At 41.3% G+C, this 22,552-nt stretch overlaps 1 protein-coding gene and 2 long non-coding RNA genes across 3 annotated transcripts; all 3 read right to left on the bottom strand.

Annotated features, from left to right (window-relative positions):
• Nucleotides 1-3,213: 3,213 nt before the first annotated feature.
• Nucleotides 3,214-4,045, bottom strand: LOC133930312 (uncharacterized). Its single transcript, XR_009911734.1, has 3 exons — nt 3,922-4,045; nt 3,760-3,824; nt 3,214-3,668 (listed from the first exon to the last, which is right to left on the bottom strand). It is a non-coding gene; the product is annotated as an uncharacterized LOC133930312 (long non-coding RNA).
• Nucleotides 4,046-8,075: 4,030 nt separating this feature from the next.
• On the bottom strand, nt 8,076-8,752 carry LOC133930640 (uncharacterized). The gene is made up of 2 exons (XR_009911791.1): nt 8,484-8,752; nt 8,076-8,406 (listed from the first exon to the last, which is right to left on the bottom strand). It is a non-coding gene; the product is annotated as an uncharacterized LOC133930640 (long non-coding RNA).
• A 3,680-nt stretch (nt 8,753-12,432) lies between these two features.
• Nucleotides 12,433-17,921, bottom strand: LOC133930530 (pyrophosphate--fructose 6-phosphate 1-phosphotransferase subunit beta-like). The gene is made up of 16 exons (XM_062377189.1): nt 17,651-17,921; nt 17,390-17,545; nt 16,929-17,050; nt 16,580-16,633; nt 16,334-16,440; nt 15,953-16,058; nt 15,680-15,743; nt 15,110-15,198; nt 14,433-14,564; nt 14,182-14,352; nt 13,936-14,051; nt 13,748-13,859; nt 13,334-13,418; nt 13,087-13,131; nt 12,915-12,983; nt 12,433-12,837 (listed from the first exon to the last, which is right to left on the bottom strand). Exons 1-16 carry the CDS (start codon nt 17,838-17,840, stop codon nt 12,761-12,763), a joined length of 1,695 nt encoding a protein of 564 aa, XP_062233173.1. The 5' UTR covers nt 17,841-17,921; the 3' UTR covers nt 12,433-12,760.
• Nucleotides 17,922-22,552: the final 4,631 nt, after the last annotated feature.

Genomic DNA, 22,552 nt, shown 5'->3' with positions numbered 1-22,552 from the left:
CATTTCAATTCTATCAGTTTCTAGATCAGAAATCAATACTCCACCGCACAAGAGGCTTGTGAGTGGGCACTTCAAAGCTTCTCCTGAAATGCTTGTGCCATCAATTTCCCGCCTGCTTTTACATTCATTTTATTTGAACATGCAGCAAATGTCCCAAATCTTCACTCAGGAAAAGATGGTTTGCTTACAATCAAAATAGGAATAACTAATTAATTAGGTCACCTAGTGAGAAGTTAGAGAACAGGCTCACAGTTTGAGACTAGAAGCAACAAACTGAGAAGGCTAGATAGTACTCACTTTGCACATAAAGAATGTGACCAGTTGTTATATGTCAAAGCTTACTCGCTTTGCACAAACAAATCAAGAAAGGTAAGCAACCAACTAATGACCAGCTAGAGAATTGAAGCTGCAAGGCAAGTGCACTCTTGCTACTGCATTCCAACTAATCATTTGCCAGCATCCTTTTGTCACTTGCTTCTTTCTTCTTCCTCTCACTTTGGCACTTAGCCTTTTCATGGTCATACCCATGAAGAGAAGTGTGATGAACTCCTCTCCTCCACCCACTGCCACTGGGCAACAACTACCCCCTATTCAATATCCTTCACATGGAGAACACCTGCATGACAAGAAGGAAATAAAAAGGCCATTATTATTGGGGAACCGATGGTGCATGTTGCAGAAGGACGCCATCATTTTCAGGTGGTGGAAACCATTTCCGTGTCACATTATTCCCGAGAGGATCCAAAGCTCTTTTGTGGTGATCCATGGCATGCTCTGATCAAATCCTGATCTGCCTTGGATCTTGATCGAATATATACTATTCGAGGAATGAAGATTTCATCCGTAGCGTTTTTGTTCATACGATGATCTCAGGGCGTATTTGGACCGTAGGAATTTCACGAGAACTTTAGAAGAAAAACTTCACACCAAGCAATCCAGTTCCCGTAGAATTAGGAAATACAGTTCCCTGTCGTCCCAGTTGGGACTGAAACCATCGTTGTTCAATCCGGTGGTGCTTCAGTGAAAGAGCCGTACGGTCGTGTAGCGGCGTGCGTTCCATCCGTGACCACACGGAGGGGTCGTAATAGCCTCATCCAGCTTTCCGCCACATCCGAGAGTAGGTTAGTGTTAGAAAACTGTAGTTCCATAATTAAATGTAGGTTCCCTTGATTTTTTGAAAGATTCAATTATATTTTTTAGAGATTTTTAACACTATATATATATAGGTATCACTTCTCATTGTAAATACAGATAAATAAAAAATAGATAGTTTTTCTCTTACGCTTATATCTTTTTTTTAATTGTTCTAGAGATATCACTGAACTACATCCGATAACAACAGTTTCTCAACAGGTAGCTATCAAATTTAGGCGTCGTTGATGAGCGTTGATGAGCCGAGGCACGACGCTGGAAACAGTTCCTCTAACATAAATGTACATAAAGTCTGTTAAAAATTGATTTATATATCAGCAATCATATCATAGTATAGTATAGTATAGTTAGAAGATTTACTTTTCGTGGTGCCTCCACCAAACGGCGGCCACCGGATTTAGACCTGCGGCGGCAGCGAGGCGTACTCACGCACGCACATGCCGGTAGCAATAACTCGTCGCTGCCTGCTGCCGATCGGGCCGGAGAGCTTCCGTTCTGTTCCCGCGGCAGGTCGTGATGGCCGGCCGACGCTAGATTTGGGCCCGAAAAAAAAATGCCTGGCCGCTTGCGGAAACTGCATGCCGTTTCTGTTGGAGATTTGGAGCAGCCGTGCCGGAGCAGGACGTGTTTGGTCGCAGAATTCATTCGGGAAGGGCAGAGAGAAGGACGGAATCAATTGCGGCTTAAGGATTTGTGCCACCGTTTAGTGGTTGAATGAGTGCTGCAAAGTGATGATGCCTTCGAACGCGGATTATGTCCAGACGTATAATGTGGTTACTGAATTGACAATCATTTTTTAAAAGAACAAGCAAGAGAGCTGTTCATTATATTAAAATAAAAAGAATAAGCTAAACCCGATGGTCAGTCACTACATCAACCCCATGGGGTTTGACAGTTTTGACATGGTTTCACAAGGATATTAGTCATCGGATATAATATGAGAATTATATCTAGGTATGTCAAGTTGTCTGTTCTATCATATTTTCAATCAACCATAACCTGCTACGTTGCATCGACAAAAGTCATACAAAATCTATCGATAGATTTTTTTTATAAATGGGTATGTAGAAAAACAAAACAAATACCCGTTAAGAAAACCAACAACTAATGTAAAACAGAGACAAATATAGAGAGAGATTGGCACAGAGGGAGACACCGAGAGAAAAATAGACATAAGTAGAGAGAGATTGACATAAAGAGGGAGACAGAAAAATAGAGATATAAATAGAGAGAGATTGATACAGAGATGGAGATATATAGAAAAATAGAGCAAATATATAGAGAGGGACACACGCAGAGAGGGAGACACGAAAAATAGAGAGAGAGTCATTGAGAGAGAAAAAATTACATAAACAAAGATATAGAGAGAAAGAAATAAAAGAATAAGTTAAACCCGATGGTCACTACATCAACCCCATGGGGTTTGACAGTTTTGACATGGTTTCACAAGGATATTAGTCATCAGATATAATATGAGAATTATATCTAAGTATGTCTAGTTGTCTGTTCTGTCATATTTTCAATCAACCATAACCTGCTACGTTGCATCGACAAAAGTCATACAAAATCTATCGATAGATTTTCTTATAAATGGGTATGTAGAAAAATAAAACAAATACCCGTTAAGAAAACCAACAACTAATGTAAAACAGAGACAAATATAGAGAGAGATTGGCACAGCGAGAGAGACACATAGAGAAAAATAGACATAAGTAGATAGAGATTGATATAAAGGGGGAGATAGAAAAATAGAGACATAAATAGAGAGAGATTGACACATAGAGGGAGACATATAGGAAAATAGAGACAAATATACAGAGAGGGACACGTGGAGAGGGAGACACGGAAAAATAGAGAGAGAGTCATTGAGAGAAAAATACATAAACAAAAAACATAGAGAGAGAAAGACAAACTGAAAGAAAGATATTGACACAGAAAAGAAAGACATTTACACAGAGAGAAAAATCAGAGATAAACAGAGTTAAGCGAGTCAATGAGAGAAAAATACACAGACAAAGACATTGAAAGAGATAAAGAGACATTGAGCATCGGGGCACAGAACACCGTGAATCATCAGCGCATAGTCACTAGCAAAGGCTACGTCTTATTGCAAGCTACAAAGACAAGGCTTGATGGCCCATCAATCTCCAGAGCAACGGGGCCAGCGAGACTGCATGCACGACCAAACTGACACGAGGAGTCAGCAGCAGGAGTCAGGTCATCAAGAGCCTCACCCAGCTCGCGTCCTCCGTTTAGGCGCGGCGCCCTTTCGCGTGCGTGTCGCCAGTGGCGCTCGCTGGCGAGCAGGTGTCCTCCGCCCGAGCGCCCCGCGCCAAATCCGTCGCGTCTCAGTGTGCGGCACTTGCCAGCCGACTCGCCGGCGAGCAGGCTCCTTCCGCCTGAACTCCAGCGCCCCAGCCTAGTACTTGATACCTGGTCAAGCTCCGCACTGAACAGGGCACAAAACAGATCCTCTCGAATCCTCTACCGACTCACTGCTCCAACACAACCAAACCCTGAAACACAAAAAAAAAACACATTAACGAAATGAATAAATAACATTGCAAGAGTCAACAATAAATCACAACATCAAGCATTTTAACTCACTAGAATGCACAAGCAAACTAGATCCCACTCTGGGCTTCAATCCCCACTCGAAATCAGCCCTAAAACTGAGAGAAACATAAAAAAATATTTAGCTAAATAAATGAATCTCAATGCAAAATGTGTAGCTCGGGGAAAAAACAACACAAAAAGGATAGATCTTACCTTCAATCGAAGAAAAATGAACGAGATCAGAAAGGAAAAAAAAAGGAGAAATGAGGTAGAGAGGGAGGGAGTTATGAGAGAGAGAGGGTGTGTGAGAGAGAGAGGAGCCAGAGTGAGAGAGAGGAGTCAGAGTGGAGAAGTGTCTTAGTTTATATGTGATAGTTATTAATAGCAGTTGATGTGTGTTGAACTTGATTAGCATGTATTTGTGGATGTGTGTTCTTGTTCATGTCTAACTTGAGTTGGCGGTATTTGGAATTTGCAAATTCTTCTCTGTACGCAGGAAAATTACACACACCGCAAGTTCCGGTATGAACATCGGATGTTCTAGTGTACACCGAAAGTTTCGGTGTGGGCAGAGTGTACTCGCCGGACTATTTCTTACAGGAAGCAATTTTTTGGACAAAATTAGATATCAATGCACTGGGGAAGGTCCGGTGAATATGGTGGCTACACCGGAAGGTATCACCGGAGCATTTTCAGTATTGAAGTAGAAATAAAAACAAACACTAGATGGTCCGATGATAGACTTTAAGAGCGCCGGAGTATTTTCTGCAGAGAGAAAATTTTTTGTGACAAGTTTGATTATATATATTGGATAGTTCAGTGCTGAGATTGTGAACACCGGAGAATGCACCGAGCTTTTTGTTGCAGAGAGATTACATAAGGGCGGTTCGGTGGATTAGCACACACCGAATTGTCCGTTGATAGACATGAGATCACCAGAAGCTTTCATCGGACCTTTTCTTATAAAGAGCAAAGTTTTTCTAGAACAAATAGTGTTATACTCGTCGGATGGTCTGGTGTTCAGGAATAGAACACACCGGAATATTCGGTGTTCACGTTTTCTGTAGGATGTGCTCTGAGTTGAAGTTTTTGATTTTGTGTTGATCTAGAGATATTTTGGAGTATGGAGAAATGTGTTTGCTTGTTTCAAGATGTGCAGGTGACGGATGCAACTTGACAGTCGATGGCGGGTGATCAGGACTAAGCGGGTGCTTGGTGTCGAACGATCAAGGAGGGTCGGGCAGAGTCAAGAGTAATCCTAGCTATACACATGAAGGTCAAACAAATCATGAAACGGAGGATGAAGATAGTATGTTGACAAAGTCAAGCGAAGAGGATGCCAGTACAAGTGACAAGGTGACCCGAGGGATCGGGAGCGGGAGAGACTTGCCAGCGGTCAAGATCACAAAACGGAAGACACGCGTCATCATCGGATCGCTTGCTTCAGGTGGAAGCAAGTGACGGTTAGTCACGCTTTGAGAAGCGTGCTAAGGTTTTATGGTTTGGCCTTAAAACCGTAAAAGGACTAGAGGAGTACGTGGCACCATCGCGAAGCTTGCGTCGAGGCGAAGCTAAGTCGTAAAAGCGTTAGAGCCGTCCGATGAATAGAGAAAAAATAGACTAAAATGTCCTCGATAGTAGGTAAAAGTGTTCTACAAGATAGAGGTATTTTGGAAAAAAACTAGAAAACTTAGGGGTCAAATTTAGCTACAGGAGAGGGAGAATCAGCCATTTGAGCCCCTTGTGCAACACATATGAGAGCATTGTGTTAGGATTTTAGTGGAGATAAGGATGAGTAATTAGCCTATGTAATATGTGAGAGTTTTGAAAGAAAATTTTTTATAATTCGTCTAAAATAGGGTTAATCTCTTTAAGTAATAAAGTTTATTTTGTTTCATATGCTTGAATTCCCCTCTTTCTAGTTTTTTCTCTTGTTTTTCTTGCCTTGTGTTCAAATTTTTTCTTTCCAGTTTTGATTTTCGTGTTTGTTTTTGGCTAAAATTTCAGCACCTTATAAGATCATTCTTCTTGTTGTTAGAGATATAAAATTTGCATACACACGTTTATGTGATAGGACTTTAAATTCTCTTGCATCTAGATAATCAATTTAGAGAGTTTTGTTGTTCAGTGTTCATATTTTCTTGTTATTTTTTGCTAGTTGTGATCTTTCTAGTGCTAAGATATATTAATTGATCTTAAATAGAACATATGGTTCATATATTATTCGTGAAGTCGTGTTATCTCAATTTTCTTTTGTTAAAATTTCTCTCGATTTTTTCTTCTACTTGAGTTTTAAGGTACGTTAGGTGATCCAAATATACGAAGTTCATCGATTTCGTAAGAAATTTATTGATGTATCTATTCACTTTTCTTTATTCAACAATCTTATTCCTACATAGATAGAGGAGCCGGCCGGGGTGAAGGAGAGGCAGCAAAGAGAGGCAGTAGGGAGCAACGGGTTTCATCCTCTTCAAAACTTCATGAGAACGGGTAAAACCCGATAATGAAAAGAATCCATCAAAGATCAATGAAAACACAGCACAAAAATCAAAGCGCATTGGAGTGTAAAAAAAATTGACAGATTTTACTATGGAAAATCTATCACCAGATAAATAGCACTATTCATTATATATAGAGCATTCAAATGATCAAGAACGAAGTACATTAATCTTGTAAAGAGGACCAGGCAACCATCTTTAACCCGAGCCATCGACCATTGATCAACGATCCACGGTCCATATAAAATTAGGCGCATCTAAACTTTTCCGTAGATCATTCCTTAAAATCATCTTGAACTGTTGTGATACTTAATTTTGGCACTTCAGCTAACATTATACTGATGGTTGAAATACACCGGTTAACGGTATCCTTCTCAAACCACTCCAGCACCAGCAGCGGAAGCTCCGACATATATATGAAGGTTGAAGGTAAAAATAGTGATTTGATAACTGATCAAAGAAGACTGCATGCAAAGGAAAGGAAAGGAGAGTGTGCGGTGCAGTGAAATGCAAATGCAAATGCTTGCTTGTCTCCTAAGGTAGCTGATGAATCCGCCTAACTCCTAAGCTAGAATGCTACCCCACTTATTAACATATCATTTTAGATAATACACGATATCTAATACATAATTTTGATAACTATTTTCTATTAGAATATATTTATAAAAAAAATTTGATTTATAATACTATTAAAGTATTTTTAAAGACAAATCAGCATATATAATTTTAAAAAATTTAAACTAAATACTTTAAAGGTTATTGTTAATTAAAGTCTTAAAAGTTTGATCAAACTTCTTTTAAAATAATATTTATTTATGATTTGATGGAGCAAATACAATCCGGTGAGATATCGGTGGAAGCTGACGTCAAATTTGGAGAAGATAACACATCATCACTCCTCATAGGTCACAATAAAGATGGCCAAATGGGCCAATCGGGCCGGCCCGGCACGGGCCCATCTCGGCACGGCCCGATTGGCCCATTTACTGTTACGGGCCGTGCCGTGCCGGCCCGCGTGCCGAGCCGTCGGCCCACGGCACGGCCCAACTGTCACCGTGCCGTGCCGGGCCGGCCCACGGCACGGTCGGCACGATGGGCCCGGCCGGCACGATGGGCCCGTTCGGCACGATGGGCCCGTTCGGCACGGTGGAGGCACGATAGGCCCGTTCGGCACGACGGGCCCGATCGGCACGGTGGAGGCACGACGGGTCAGGTCGGCACGGGAAGGCACGACGGGCCCGGCCGGCACGGGAAGGCACGACGGGCCCGGCCGGCACGGTGGAGGCACGTTGGGCCCGTCAGCACTCAAAAAAATAGGAAAAAATCAAAAATAATAGCTAAAAAATCAAAAAAACAATAAAAAATATGGAAAATAAATACATAACATCTTTATTGATTGGTTGCCTCGTTAAAAACCTTTCTACTAGAAGGAAAAAAGAGTACAACCAATGATTATGCTCCGAAAATTACATGGTTTCATTAGAAACCCCAGAATTTTGCTTGCAATTTTTCATATGCTTCCTCAAGTGTCCCGTTCCATGTGAAGATCTGGCACCTATTTCTATACTGCATATATTACACTTAGCAAATCTTACCTGTTCCCCGTTAATTTCTTTGAAGACCTTTTCAAAATGTTGCCACACTTGGGACCATACACCTGAGTTCTCGGGGCCTTGATCCATGAATTGAAATATGGAATTAGTTTCTTGATGTGAAGTGAATACTGGCTACTTGGCTAGCAAATAGGAAAAGAGAGATGGGTGGGCAGGGTGGAGTTTGAGATGGAGTAGATGGTATTTATAGGGATGAGAGGAGAGGTAGGTGGGGGTGGGGCCGCGGGGGGTATTTTAAAAAAATAAACAAAAAACATGAATAAAAAAACTTAGAAATAATAGGGGCACATGATTAATTCTAAAAATGAGCTTTATTGATAGGTTGCCTCATTAAAAACCTTTCTAGCAAAGGAAAAAAGAGTACAACCTAGCTCAGAAAATTTAAAATTACACGTTCTCATCAGCATCTAGATACAAATTTTGGAATGATTCTTCAAGCTCAGTATTTTCTGCAGTGTGTTGCATTCGTGCTTCAGCTTGTTCCCAATCCTTTACTATGGTGAGTATTTCAACCATCTCACTTGACAGATTTGTTCTTCTCTCTTCGATTATCCTTCCTGTAAGACTGAAGGCAGCCTCAGAAGAAACTGTAGATACAGGAACCGTTAACAAATCTCGCGCTAACAGTGAAAGGACTGGATAATTCGTCTTGTGCTCATGCCACCATTGCAGTATGTTGAAGTTTTCTTGTTCGTGGCTGATAACGTCACTGTCGATGAAGGTAGTTAGCTCCCCTCCGGATGTTGGAATTCCGGTGCCCGTAGACGATCGTGACGAAGAGTCTGAACTTCTTGATGAAGAACCTGCACCAAATATTTTTCCCCACGTTGTCGTCTTCTTACTTGTTGTGGGTGCTAGTGGAGGTCGTTGCAGGCGAACTCCGCCATACTTTGTTTCATATTTACTATAAACTTCGAATAACTTAGAACGAACATTAGCGTGCCTCTTCAAGTGCCCCGTTCCACCCGAGGGCTTTGCAGATAATTCATTTTTACAAATATAACACTTAGCATACCTGACACTTACCCCATCTTCCTCTTTGTAGATCCTTTCAAAGTCTTGCCAAACTTCGGAAGTACCGGCTCTTGATCTTTTAGACCCGCTGCTTGCTAATGTGTGCGCACTTGTAGAGCCTGACGATGGCACTCCTGCTGCATCACCTGGATCTGGATGTGAACCAACCGGAGGTTCACCGTCGGGTCCATCATCACCTGCAGCATTAGTATCAAAGGGGCCATAGTCCCCTGTGAGTCCTTGGAGAAAAAAATTATGATCTATGGATGTATCATGATCACCGGCATCCATGATCAATGTCGAATGACACTACAAAAATTGCAAATATTCAGAGTTAGAAATAATCAAATAATAAAACTAATAATAAAATAAGACTCAACAACGATGCAAAAAAATCACCAAGATTTCCTCAACTTCAAGATAGCAAATCAGCAGGATGACGATTTTGGAATTGCTCGGATTTTTTTGCAATAATTCAAACTAATTTTGCCAAATTATCGCTAATTCTCACGAACTTTGAGACAAGAATGAGAGGAGAAAACAAGAGAGAAAATGGTGTTGCTGGTGTGGAATGGAAGGGCAAGGTGCTCCTCTATTTATAGGTGAAAAATGGTAATTTTTGCAATTTTTTTCGAATTTTTTGGAGCTCAAACGGTCACAAAACGGCTATAAAATTCAAAAATATCGGGTTAACGGGTTAAACGGGCCGTTCCTGGCCCGTTTAACCCGTTAACCCGCGTGCCCCCGCCGGCCCATCGTGCCCCACGTGCCGGCCGGGCCGTGCCCCCCGCGGTGGGCCGTGCCGTGCCGTGCCGGCCCGACCGTGCCGTGGGCCGCCGCGTGCCGAGCCGGCACGGTGGGCCGTGCCGTGATGGGCCGGCCGTGCCGTGATGGGCCGTCGCGTGCCGTGCCGGCCCGGCCCGGCCGTGCCTCCTGGGCCAGCCGTGCCTGAGCCGGGCCGTGCCCGTGCCGCCCGTGGGCCGGGCCGTGCCGTGCCGGCCCGACTCGGCCGGGCCGTGCCGCGCGCTCGGCCCAAGCACGGCCCGTGGCCTCGTGCCGTGCCGGCCCGGCCCATCTCGGCTCGGGCCGGGCCGTGCCTGGGCCGTGCCTACAGTTCCGTGCCTCGAGCCGGCCCAATAGGCACGACCTATTTGGCCATCTTTAGGTCACAACTCAAAACCATATAAGTTGGGAAATAAAGGGAGCAGGGAAAAGATATGTTGTCATGTTGCATTCATGTGTGTGGAATCGAGACCCATGATCCAAGAAAAAGCGACACCAAACAGCCTATGAGACGCCAGCACATGCTCCATCCATACATCCTTTGCCTACCGGAAGCAAAAACAATATATGAAAACGTTTACATCTCCAATTTCCACGCATTGCAGCTGCAAATAGTTACTCCATTTCTCATCAAATATGACGCCACATACGACCATGTTCCTCCAAGTGTGGTAAGATATAAAGCAAGAGCATGGAGCCATTGAATGAGTGTTTTTTTATAGTTTTGAGTAAATTTTTGAATAATTTGTTGTCATTTGTTGAATTAGGCATGTGCAATTTTTTGACCTTACTTGACTAACACGACTAACACTTAACTAAAATTGGGTAACCACCTGTTAGTGTGATGGTGGAGGTACGAGAGTACGACTACACCTATCAAGATTTAAATCTCGGTGTTTATAATTTACACACATAAATGCTTTAAAGCAGTTTTATTTATAAAAGATAGGTGTGCATCCGTGGGTGTGAGGTGCATAGTGATGTGTAGGTGGGTGACCTTATATTGCAAAAAAAATCACTCAACCAAAATTTCAAGTTGATTGAGCTAGATCCCACAGGTGACTTAGATTCTAGAGTAGAAGGGTTGCAGTCTGGTGACCCATCAGGCTTCTGTCTGTCCTAAAGAGAAGCTCTTGTTCCAAGTGGCCAAATGTAAAAAGTGGAAATAAGCTTATGGTGAACCTACTGAATATATTTTTGTAGACTTTCCCCTGCAACCCAACAATAGACTTATAGACTGGTTAGGCTTGTCACACCAACACCGATGTCTTCATATAGGTCGATCTGGATCCGAATTCTTCGGACTTTGGTTAAATTTAAACTAAATCGTAAAATGGTTGAAAATAACGGATAGCTTGATGAGTGTAACCAACAGTTTCAACATAAGACTGGTGAAGAGAGTTCATAGTTTCAGGCTTTCATCTTTCATCTTCCAACATAAGAGTTGGTAACCCTTGAAGGAGGGACCAAGGGATCAGTGGAAGGCGATGGTGGGAGTGGTTCATGGGAGGAGATAATGCACGGGTTCATATTTTTTGTTTTTTTGCCGTTCTATCAATAGGATTCGCCAACTTGACATTTAACACTCATTTCATCAAATTACCATTTTCTTTCTTGCCACCTTGATTAGACCATCTCCAACCATATTCTCTTCATTTCGGTCTCTTCCTGATTCTCCTCCTCGTTCTTATTCTTTTTATTTTCTCTCATCTCCAATAACTTCACTTCGAAGAGATTCGTGAATAGAAAAGAGGGAGAATCTCATCCTGAAAAGAATGATTTTGAGAATCTCTTCGTGACAGGAACCGTGAAGGGAAACCGTTAAAGCGCTGAAGGGAGCGAAAATCCTTTTGTGAAGGGATTCTGGATCTTAACGAAAAACTGTTGGAGATGGTTTTAATTGAAATTCTTGCCTATTTTATTCCTTTTCCTTTTCTTTTCCCATTAACAGGCACATGAATTGACCGGGCTGCCACTCAGTCGTAGCTTCAACAAGTTTGCTCATGTCTGGGCTCTTTCGTTCGTCGCTGAGCTCTGTTGCATACCAGATTCTCTAACTTTCTGGCAGAAATCGACATGGGTTTCACTGGAGACGGAGAGCCCGCAGTTTGCGGCGTTGACGGCCGCGTCCCGCTTCGACCCACCGTCTTCACCGCCCTTATGGACCACCTCGGCGCCGCCTCCCTCCACCAGACTTGAGAGCTGGCTCGAACCCGGTTTGGACCCAACCAGGTTTAGTCAAACCCGGCGTTATGTGTGCGACCCGGAGGGGCAGTCCGGTCTTTTCACGTACTGGTAAATGGGAAAAGAAAACGAAAATGAATAAAAGAGGCAAGAATGTCAATTAATCAAGTTGGCAACGAAGAAAGTGGTAATTTGACAAAACCAATGTTGAGAACATCAAGTCCAGGAAGGATGTGGTTTATCCGACGTAACTACACTGACATCGCTGTTGACACTCTCAGTGAGCTTATATGTCGGTAACAATGTCATTATAGGTAAGAGAATCTCTCTCCGTTCGAGAGCCCATAGTAGAGTAGAAAAAACAAAAAAAAACTCAATTTTAAAGGCAGGAACCAGAGAAAACAGTAACTAAGCAGACCAAAGAAAGAATTCAACACCCCGGCCGGTTCTTCGCAGCAGCTAAACGCACAACTACAACTTTTTGCCCAAGACTATGCTGCTGATACGCCCAAATATGATAATGCATATGCCAAACGGGACACGATAAAGAGCGTAGACATTACCGTGAAGCCAAGAATGCATTACAGAGACAGTAGGCATCAAATCTGGATGGTAGGAACAAACAATGTAGCTTCATAAGCAACCTGGATGTATAATAGTTTGCTTTAACAAAAATTACGTCTCAAGGCTCCACTTAGATGATTTATGTTTACAAGATTGCAACCAGGGGAACAAAATCAGAGCTACAATAAGACGAGTCAGTTTGTGTAGGTCGAGCAACCGAATCAGACGAAAACTAAAACATGTTCTTATTGCTAAGCCATCCAGTTTGCTCGAGAGAAACTCCAATAGTCTCTTATTAAACATTTCACAACAAGGAGACTGCAGGGTGCTCTAAGAGCCCGTCTCCACTTCCAAAAGTGCAAAGAACAAAAGGCGCAAACCATATCAAACGCATCTCTACACCTGAGCGCCGAGTTCCAACATCAAAGTGTGGTTCGAATCATCGCTCCCAGGGCCACTGAACTGGATGGGGCCTGTGTCATGAGAAAGAATGAGTTAATTTATTTGAACAGCTAGTATGATATTTTTTGGTAATTTCATTCCTTCGTACCAGGGCTGATGTATCGGTTCTTGAGGGCCCACTCATCTCGTAATGATGCAAACTTCTTGAAAGGTGCGCCTGAAAATTGACGATATAGGAAATCAGAATTTGGTAAAGGAGCAAAGGACATAAACCCCATAATTGTTAGTAAAGAAAGTAAATGTGCTTGAGTTATCCATACCATCAAGTTCCACCATAGCCTTCTTGATCACTGGCTTGAACTTGCCTGATTGCAGAGAACAATGCTAAATGATTTACACTTTAACCAAGGAATGACAAATGATGCAGCACATATTAAGTGAGAAAAAATATGATGCTAACCGACCCAAAAATCAACAAAAGACTTTGACATATGAGTTGTTCCTTGAATAAACGGCGAAAAGAAAAGGTAACCCTCAATTTGAAACAAGGAGAAACAAGAAAATTACCGTGCCTCCTCTCGACATCCATCAATGCTGTCAATGCAGTTCCACCAACAGTCCATTCTTCTACAGGTGCAGCGAGGTTGCCAACCTGAGTCAAGAAAAAAAAAAGACAGCAATCAAATCATGTAAGTGCATATAATAGCTCCCAGATAATCATAATATTATGTCTCCATTTGGTTCATGAATTTCCCATGCTTCGCTACAAGCCATGACTTTGCATCCACTTTGAAACTTACATTGCAAGGTCAAAGCAAAAATCAAAATTTGCTACGCAACTATGAAATATTAGTATGTGTTTACATAATTGAAAATAGATGCCTCTCTTTTCTGTGGCAGGGTGATCTTCACAGAATTTACAATGCACAATGTAAATATACCTCATGTGAGTATGTTACACAAGATGATAAGCCGACATACCGATGTAATAAGTCCTGTCTTCCCACTTTGGAGAAGAGCACCAGAGCCGTAGCCTAATGCATAGCAGTAGCTAGAATCAAAATTAGTAGGAAGGCCACATCTTCCTTCATATCTGCAAAATAACAAAGAACATCAGCATGAGGGAGAGTGGGGGTAGATTTATTGAAAATGCAGTAATTCATACTTACCCAAAGAAGTGAGATTGGCCTCTGAAATGTGTGGGGTATTTTCCCTCAGCTTTTCTCTTCTCCAATTCAGTTTCAACCATGGCAATAAGCATTTTCTCAGTTTCAATTTTTGCAACCTGAAAAATAACAATTTGGACACCAGTCAGAATGGATAACTAGTCGATATCCTTCTTGGTAGAAAGAGTCATGTCAGCACTCAGCAGACTAAGAAAGTTAGGATGGTTCAATAATTTTTCCTGTCTTTACCTGAACATTGCCATGAGGGTCTCTTTCAAGCAAAAGTTGCTCTTGAATGGTTTTGGGCAAAAAGTCAAACAGCAGTCTGCATTCTGGTTGAAGCTTGCTTTTCCAAGCCCCTGCCTCATCAACAACATCACGTGCCAAAATTTCATTCAATTCTGCAATGAGTTTTTGAACCTGCGAAAAAGAAAGAGAACGATATCGCAATGTAGTCCAAGGCAATATGAAGTCACAGAAAGGCATAACAAGAGTCAAACCTCAGGGATGAAATCAATCAGGCCCTCTGGTATAAGGATAACACCATAGTTGTAACCAAGTTCTGCACGCTTGCAGATGATATCAGTAATGTAGTCCGTGACATTCTTAAGGGTTAGCTTCTTTGCAGCAACCTACAACAAAACAAAAAAGATGTTCTATTTTTGAGATACAAAAAAGGGTCTTATTTGTCAAATAATAATGCATAGAAAGGCTAAGGAACAAAAAAGTGCAGGCATTCAGCAAAATAGTGTGTAATTGTAACCCATCAAATCCGGATGGCAATTGTAGTCCCGCTCACTTGTTCTTTAGATTCCCTAATGTAATGTGAGATTATAGGAACTGAGTCTAGCTCAGTTGGTTGAGGGTGTGGATGTATGCCTAGACCACCTAGGTTCAAGTCCTCTTCGACACGAACCTGGATGTCTATTTCTTATTTACAATGCCACCTAGTTCCTCCTAGGTTGGTCGAGTTTTTTTTTTTATAATGTGAGATTATGTACAAGAATTAGGTAGGGAAAGAGGAAATGGAAACCAAATGAAATATGGATACAGATGCACCGATGATTTCATCTTCCTTGTGTACCGGTATGTTTATGTAATCTAGCTAGATAAAGGTAGGAACTTCAGATGACGCTAATTCAATATAGAAAGAACTTTGTATGTAAGAAATAAGGACCTCTTCTCCAATGAGTGCAACATTAGGATGTGTTTGCAAAGCGCACTCCAATGTAATGTGAGAAGCAGCACGTCCCATAAGCCTCACAACTGCAAACATAGCATGTACTTATTAGAGATCTTATAAAAAAGATAATGCTAAAAAAATGTAAAAATGGGTCATTCGTTATGCTGTTCCATACTTTAGCATTCATTGATTTTATGTGTTAGCAGTACTGTACAACATTATGAAGATGTCTGTAGGCATTACAGATTTAGTCTAGAAAAAATGGAGCAATCAAGTTATTAGTCTGATGAGTATTTAATGACTGTCTTTAGTCTTCTCAATATTTAATTACCAAAAACTAAAATTTTACGACCACCCATTATGCTGTACTTAATTATTGATGAACTGGATAAACATCTGATACAACAGTTATCTGCTTCAATCAACAGTAGTAATAGAATTTCACTGCTGACACTTGATAGCCGTGAGCTCTACAAACTTCACCTATTTTATTAGCACTGAATCAATATGTCAAGTCTAGAAACAAATCTAGGTTCAGCATGCCAAAAGTACAGATAGACATACAGTGGTAGTATTTTCCTGTGGATCTTGCATCAGTCATGACATTGCCAATCATTTCGGAGTATATCTGGAAAAGAAGGTGCATCATTGTCATGATACATATCATGATGTGAGGCTTTCACATGTATGTGCGGAATGCCCTAAATTCACCTTAAACTGAAAGAATGCTTGTATATAGCTGAGCAAGCATGGCATTGCCAAAGAAGTGAAAGCTAAAATCTAGGCCAAGATCTGAGAATATTTTGACATTATGCACAAAGATCAAGAACCTGATACCTTGCAAGCAGTGTCAAATCCAAAGCTTATTGGGACCTCTTTGGATTTCAGATCTCCATCGATAGTCTTTGGGCAGCCAATAACACGAGTCTTCAAGTTCCTTTCCCTACAAAACAAAGATCATTATTTAGAAACCATAATCTTCATTTTGCTTGTGAAGAAGCAGAAAAAATAGCTATATGGCCAAGAAAACAATCGACTATATTCTCTATCTACATTCACAAGTCTGGCAATGATATTGAAAGATGTAATAAAATACTCCATGACAAACACAATATCTTCTGATAACCAAAACAACTAACAGTGCAATGATTGAGGCCTCAAAAGCAAGTAAGAACTGTTGAGAACAAGGGGGAAAGCGTAGCACTCTTAGCAGCCAACCTGAAGTATTCCGCAAGCAGGCATGCATTGGTGTTTGAATCATCACCACCAATGACAACAAGCCCATCCAAATCAAGTTTGTTGGCTGTGTCTTCAGCTTGCTTGAACTGTACAACCAATAAACAATAAATAGAGTTAAAACATAGAAAACGAAGGTGGAGTAGTGTTAAGACAACACAGTATCAAAGTTCTTGACAACAGGAGAGAAAAGTAAGTGTTTGCACGTAAACATGCCCAGAGACATACCTGCTCTGGTGTTTCAATCTTGTCCCTTCCACTGCAGATCATATCAAATCCACCCTGTCAAAAAGAGAAACGTAAAATACACCATTAAAATAACAGCAAATATGCCGTGAATGGAGCTAACCATCAAAAGTAGTTGATACCTAACATCACCATAAATGATAAATCCTAATCAGATAGGAAACAAAACAGAAACCTCTATAAGATTGCACCAAACAAGAACTTATTATGATGTATCCGTATATATTCTATCCAATACTACAAGCAATACCAAAATGGTTTACAAAAATTGAACACTCTTAAAACGTGACTTAGTTGGCATGCTTCCCTAACAAAGGCTATGTTGCTGTACCTGGTTTCTGTAGGGATACACGAAATCGGAAGTGAGCTCGACATACTTGCACTTCATGATCCCAGCTGGACCTCCCTTGAATCCATACAAGGTGCTGCCTTTAGCACGCTCCTGCAAATAATCTGATTTCCAACCCAACCAAGCCAAGTCAATCACAAGAGCGCTTCACGAATCCCCTCAAAATGAACTGCGTACACCCTCATTATATATTCAATTTAATGCGGTTTTATCAAAAGTTACACACCAAAACAAGTGAATTATGTCAATTTAGCATCATCTAACTGGTGAAATATACCAAGATCTACAAGTGTGCAGTTCACTGTCGAAGCTCGCCTGAAGATACTAACAGACACACAAAACCCATAGTCATCTTCAGATCTAACAAATTTAGTTGGGACCCTTCCATTGGCGCTAAAACTGGGACTTGTTAACAGAACAGCTCAGGAACACTCGGTGCTCACCAAAGATGCCGCTGATCACATTGTGCCCGCCTGGCGCCTGTCCACCGGAGAGCACGACCCCGACCTTGAGCGGCCTGGTCGCAGAGGGCTCGGCCGACGGCACCAGAGACGCCGACGGCTGGCCGAACAGGTAGGGGAACAGCTTCGCGATCTCATCTGCAGCAGATCGAAACACCCAAATCTAAGCTCAAACCCACCGCGGACCACATGCAGTAGCCGAGATCCAGACGAGTACCCAATGATGACGCGTTGTTTACTTACCGGGGTTGCCCGCGGAGGAGCTGGCGGGCCCGTCGGCGAGCGAGAAGTGGGAGCGGAGGACGGAGGGGAGGGGCAGCGCGTGCAGGAGCCGGCTCGTCTGCACCTCGCTGTACACGGACGCCAGCCGCCCGGGCGCCGGCCCGTTCGCGGCCGCCGCGCCGCCGTTGGACGTCACCGCCGCTGCCGCCATGTCCCGGCCGGTGCTGCTAGATTCGCGAGAGGGGAGGGGAGAAGGGGGTTTGGTTTGGGGGAATATGCTGTGACCTGACCTCAGTCGGGTGTCGCCGTCGTGGGGCTTTTATGGGCGATGCGTCAGGGCGATCAGGTGGGCGGGCGGGCGGCTCGTTTTGCGGGCGGGCCCCTGGGTTTGTCCCGTGCTCCCGGTCTGGTCCGCGGCGGCGGACGTGGGGACTGGAGACTGGAAATTGTTTTGGTGGTTTCACGGTGAGCCCCCTGAAAAGTTGTGTAATTGGTACTCCTTTCATGCCTACGGATTTTGTATGGAGAACTGGTTTATAATTTGTATGCGATAGATAGATTTGGATAACATGGCATTGAGTTCTGACTTCTGAGCCATTTCAAGCAAACTACTGACATGGAAAAATTCCCTTTCTAAGACCAATCAGGTAGGGTGGCCTAAATCAACATTGGTTATTGTACTGTTGGTTGACGTAACAAAGTGTTCAAGCTACAACCAAGAAAGACGAGGCAAAAATAGTCCATTGATGAAATTGCAGCTGACATGAGATGCTCAAGTTCGAGACATGAACCAAATCACAAGAGTGTAGTACTTGAGAAACCAATGTCCAACAAACTGGCATTCTTTAGTGCAGATCCATTCACACATGTTACAAAGAATTCATTAATGGATGATCAAGTTGTATTGCCATGATTTCAACTTGCCGAACCTCCCTTTGGCACTTATTTACTGTCATCATAAAGTATCTACAAGGTTCAATTTTGTTCAGAAAAGTTTCATCCGCTGCTTTAAACTTGTTTTTTTTTTTTTTTTTGGCAATGGAGGGAAGGTGCATGTGTGCAATTGTTCTGCTGGGACAAAACTAAAAAACGTGAAATCATAGGTTTAAAGTGCAAAAGAGTGCACACTATGAATTCAGATATATGCAATTGTGTAGTTCTAAGGGGATGCATATGCAAAAGACCTGAACCCCTGGTGTTCGCCTGGCCCGTCTCTTGCAACATCGGCTGGCCGTGGTATTCTCGGCTGCCTGTCGCTGCCGTTCTGCTGCTGCCGCTGGTTTTCGGCGGATCCAGCTGCGATTTGCCCCTCTGCGTGCTGTGGTAGCTCGGAATTGGTGTACGGCTACGTAGGTTGTGGTTGCTCCAAAAACGCAACTATCCATAATATAAAAAATAACACGCCTTGTTAAATAAACTTAATTTGATTGTAGTTTTTTTAATACCAACACACCCACGCATACGCTAACCTTAAACCCCGAGCACACCCGCATTCAACTAAAACTTGAATGTGAGCGGGTGGAGCAACGCCACAATCGCCCCACCACCGAGCACGTGCTCGGTCGTACGTGAGCAGGGGCTCGAAACCCCACTGGTACTGATCGCAGCTAAAGACGGCACCACCAATCTAAAGACTCATTCACATTTGATTGTAGCTGTAACATAAATTTTGCTCATGTGATCGTCCTCCTGATGTGTATTCTACTTCCTCTATGTGCAATACATATTAGATTTGAATCTCAGCAACTAATTGTTTCATGATAACCTAGTCTAGAAAATATGTACTAACAAACGATAATTTATAGAAAGTATATAATTACATAGCAGTCATCTGTATATATCATTTTACCAGCATTCTTGATCAATTATTACAAAAGGTATAGAGAAAACTTATGTTATATAGCATTGTTTTAAAAGACAGATGGATAAACGGTACTTAACACAAAACATATCTAATCCAAAATAAATATCATTTTGGAAATCGTCATATCAACATTGTCCTAAACTATAACTTTGACTATTACTTTTTGTTATAATATATTGGTAAAACATAGCAAAAGTATATTATTATGAAAATACTTTTCGAGACAAATCTATCAGTATCATTTTCAAGTATCCAAACTCAATATATAAAAAAGTAATTTGTAGCTAAAGTTTAAAATATTGATTGTATGTGATTAAAATGATATTTATTTTGGATTGAGGGGAGTAATTATATAGTAGTGGTTTGTACATATTAATTTAACAGGGTTCTTCTAGTCTTTGCTTCATTCATCTCACCAAGTAGCAAAATTAGGATTCTGTCATGGAGATAGTAACTGCCGCTGGTACCAAACGTGCGTTATGAAGTTCTTGAGAATGTAATGGAAGAAGGGTTAGCTTCAGTGTAATCTAAAAGGCAGAGAGAACAATGTGAATAAGCAAAGTTATTTTGTGCAACGAACTAAAAGTAAACAAACCTTGATTTCGTATACACACATCAAGACACATCATGTGATGTCATCAAGGTTGATGACAAACTAAAGAAAACTACATGAAGTAAAGTCGTTGGTGAGTTGACAGTGGCCTACATGTTATTATTAATTAGGGTGGATTTAAAAAATATCATCGCAAAGATAGTATAAGTTGAAAAGTACCATCGGTGCATGTGATTTTAGAGTTCGTATGTCATCCTTACACCTGATGGTATTTTTCAATATAGATATTTTTACAATGATATTCACCTAATTTTTCTTATTAAAAGATCCGAAAAGATAGGTGCAAAATGTGATTTCACTCGTCATTTTAGTAACATAGAGAAACATGGTTTTGTATGCATATTGCATTGTATAATTATGATCTAACTAAAAAAAAATGTTATGGAGTTATAGTACCTTATATTTGTTTAGGCTTTTTGGTGTGACCAGAGGTCTTTCTGCTGATTTTGTTTCCTGGGTCATCTTCATTTTGTGCATCCTAATAATTTACCATCACAATGTGAGTCATAATAGACGATCATCTTAACCAGGTTTATGATATGTTGCCACAACTAAGAAACAAGTCAGAGAAACCCTATAGATGACTGGTTGAAAACAAATAGAACATACCGTTGCTCCCATTGCATAGGGAGAAAGGAGGCCGTAGTGCTGGTCAGCATAAGGATTATTAGAGGAAACCTGACACGCCAGAAGTCAGTCATCAACAAGCATCAGAGTGAAGATGCATTTTGAATTGTAAAGTTGAAAAAATGCACTACAATTTTAATCACAAAGAGGTTATCTTCATTAATACACATAAACAAAGAAGATGGATAGTCATACCATTTATTGACCATGGCCCAGCTCAAAACGACAGTTGTATATTGCAAATGGTGGTTGCAAAGCAACAGTGGCAGAGTGCTCAGAACCTTTCTCCCCTTTACCTGAAGCCAAATGACAAAAAGAAAAATAGGAGCACTCAATAATGGTACTTACAAATCAAGCGAAAGTAAAGTAGACATTCATCCAACATTCAAGTTGCTAGAGTCTGAAATCTGTTCACACATTCTAACTTTAAACACAAGTTTGCAATTTGTATGATCCCCATTTAACACATTCTAACTTCTGTTGTATTATCCTAGAATGTGCTACTTGCAAATTTGTTCAAATATCTATTGCAATCATGAATCCAGCATCGAGAGATCCTAGCTATTTTTGACCAGATCTGAATGAACTTTCAGAAGTGAAACTTCACTCTACTGTTGAGCTAGCAGACATAAGTTACAAGATAACAGAGTCTCTGATATGTTCAATGCCATTATAAACTCATATGAGCTCAGAGAAATGTTTATGTCTTGTGGCAGATACACTTAGAGCAATAATAGGGTGAATCCAACAATGGAAAAATTGGACAGAGTCCTGATGAATACAAAATGGGAACAGATGTTTCCCCTTTCTACTCTTAAAAAGATCCTCAGATATAATTCTGACCACAATCCCCTTATGTTGAACACTAGTGATGATCATAACAGACAACCAAAATCTTTTTGTTTTGAATTGCCTTGGCTCTCTCTCACCCTGATTTAAGGCTAAAAGTAGTAGAAATTTGGGGTAAACCGGTGATAGCTAAGTCTAGCCTAGATGTGTGGTTAATCAAAGAAAAGAGGGTCATTTTTTTAAAGGGTGGGGAGACAATATTAAAGGTCAGATCAGAAAAAAGAAGAAAAATCTCAATGATGAACTACTTATCCTTGAAAATCTTGAGGAAGATGATATGCTTAATGAGGCCCAGCTTAGAAGAAAAAGTGATATCCAATTAGAATTGATGCACATGTTGGAAGAAGAAGAGATATATTGGAATAAAAAATCCAACTCGAAGTGGCTGCTGAAGGGGGACAATAACACATAATTTTTTCATAGAATAGCTAATGGCAAAAAAAGGAAGATAGTATCATAGAAGGCGATGACAATTTGCTCCTTCACGCCACGAGCTATAACAAACAACTCTTTGGCCCTAGAGACAAACCTCTCTTCTAGTTTGATGCAAATTGTTGGGGTGATGATGAGAAGATATCTGTTGAGGACAATGTCACCTTAACCATTCATTCACAGTGCAGGAAGTTAAATCTGATGTCTTCTCTATAGAGAAAAACATAGCTTCAGGGCCCGACCACTTACCTATTAAGTTCTACCAACAATTCTAGGGCATCATTGAGCTTGATATCATGAATATATTCCATGCCTTTTATGAACATGAACCAGACATTTGCAGGTTAAATTATGAGACCATTACTCTTCTTCCAAAATTGAAAGAGGCTAACAAAATTCAATAATATAGGCTCATTTGCCTCCTAAATGTCAGTTACAAGATTTTCACTAAGGTGCTGACTTTGAGGCTCGAGAAATACATGCACAAACTGATTGATAGATGCCAGAATGCATTCATCAAAGATAGAGATATAATGGA

The sequence above is a fragment of the Phragmites australis genome, chromosome 10 (genome assembly GCF_958298935.1).
Source record: "Phragmites australis chromosome 10, lpPhrAust1.1, whole genome shotgun sequence".
NCBI lineage: Eukaryota > Viridiplantae > Streptophyta > Magnoliopsida > Poales > Poaceae > Phragmites > Phragmites australis.
The sequence above is the reverse complement of the archived record's forward strand: the minus strand, read 5'-3'. Positions and strand labels throughout refer to the sequence as shown.

Bases quoted from the DNA above. Each gene is read 5' to 3' on its own strand.
- LOC133930530 (XM_062377189.1), bottom strand. From the start codon at position 17,840: ATGGCGGCAGCGGCGGTGACGTCCAACGGCGGCGCGGCGGCCGCGAAC. The intron at 13,132-13,333 runs GTAATTTTCTTG...CTCTGCAATCAG, and splicing joins GGATGTCGAGAGGAGGCACG to GCAAGTTCAAGCCAGTGATC. The intron at 12,984-13,086 runs GTATGGATAACT...GTCAATTTTCAG, and splicing joins GGCTATGGTGGAACTTGATG to GCGCACCTTTCAAGAAGTTT.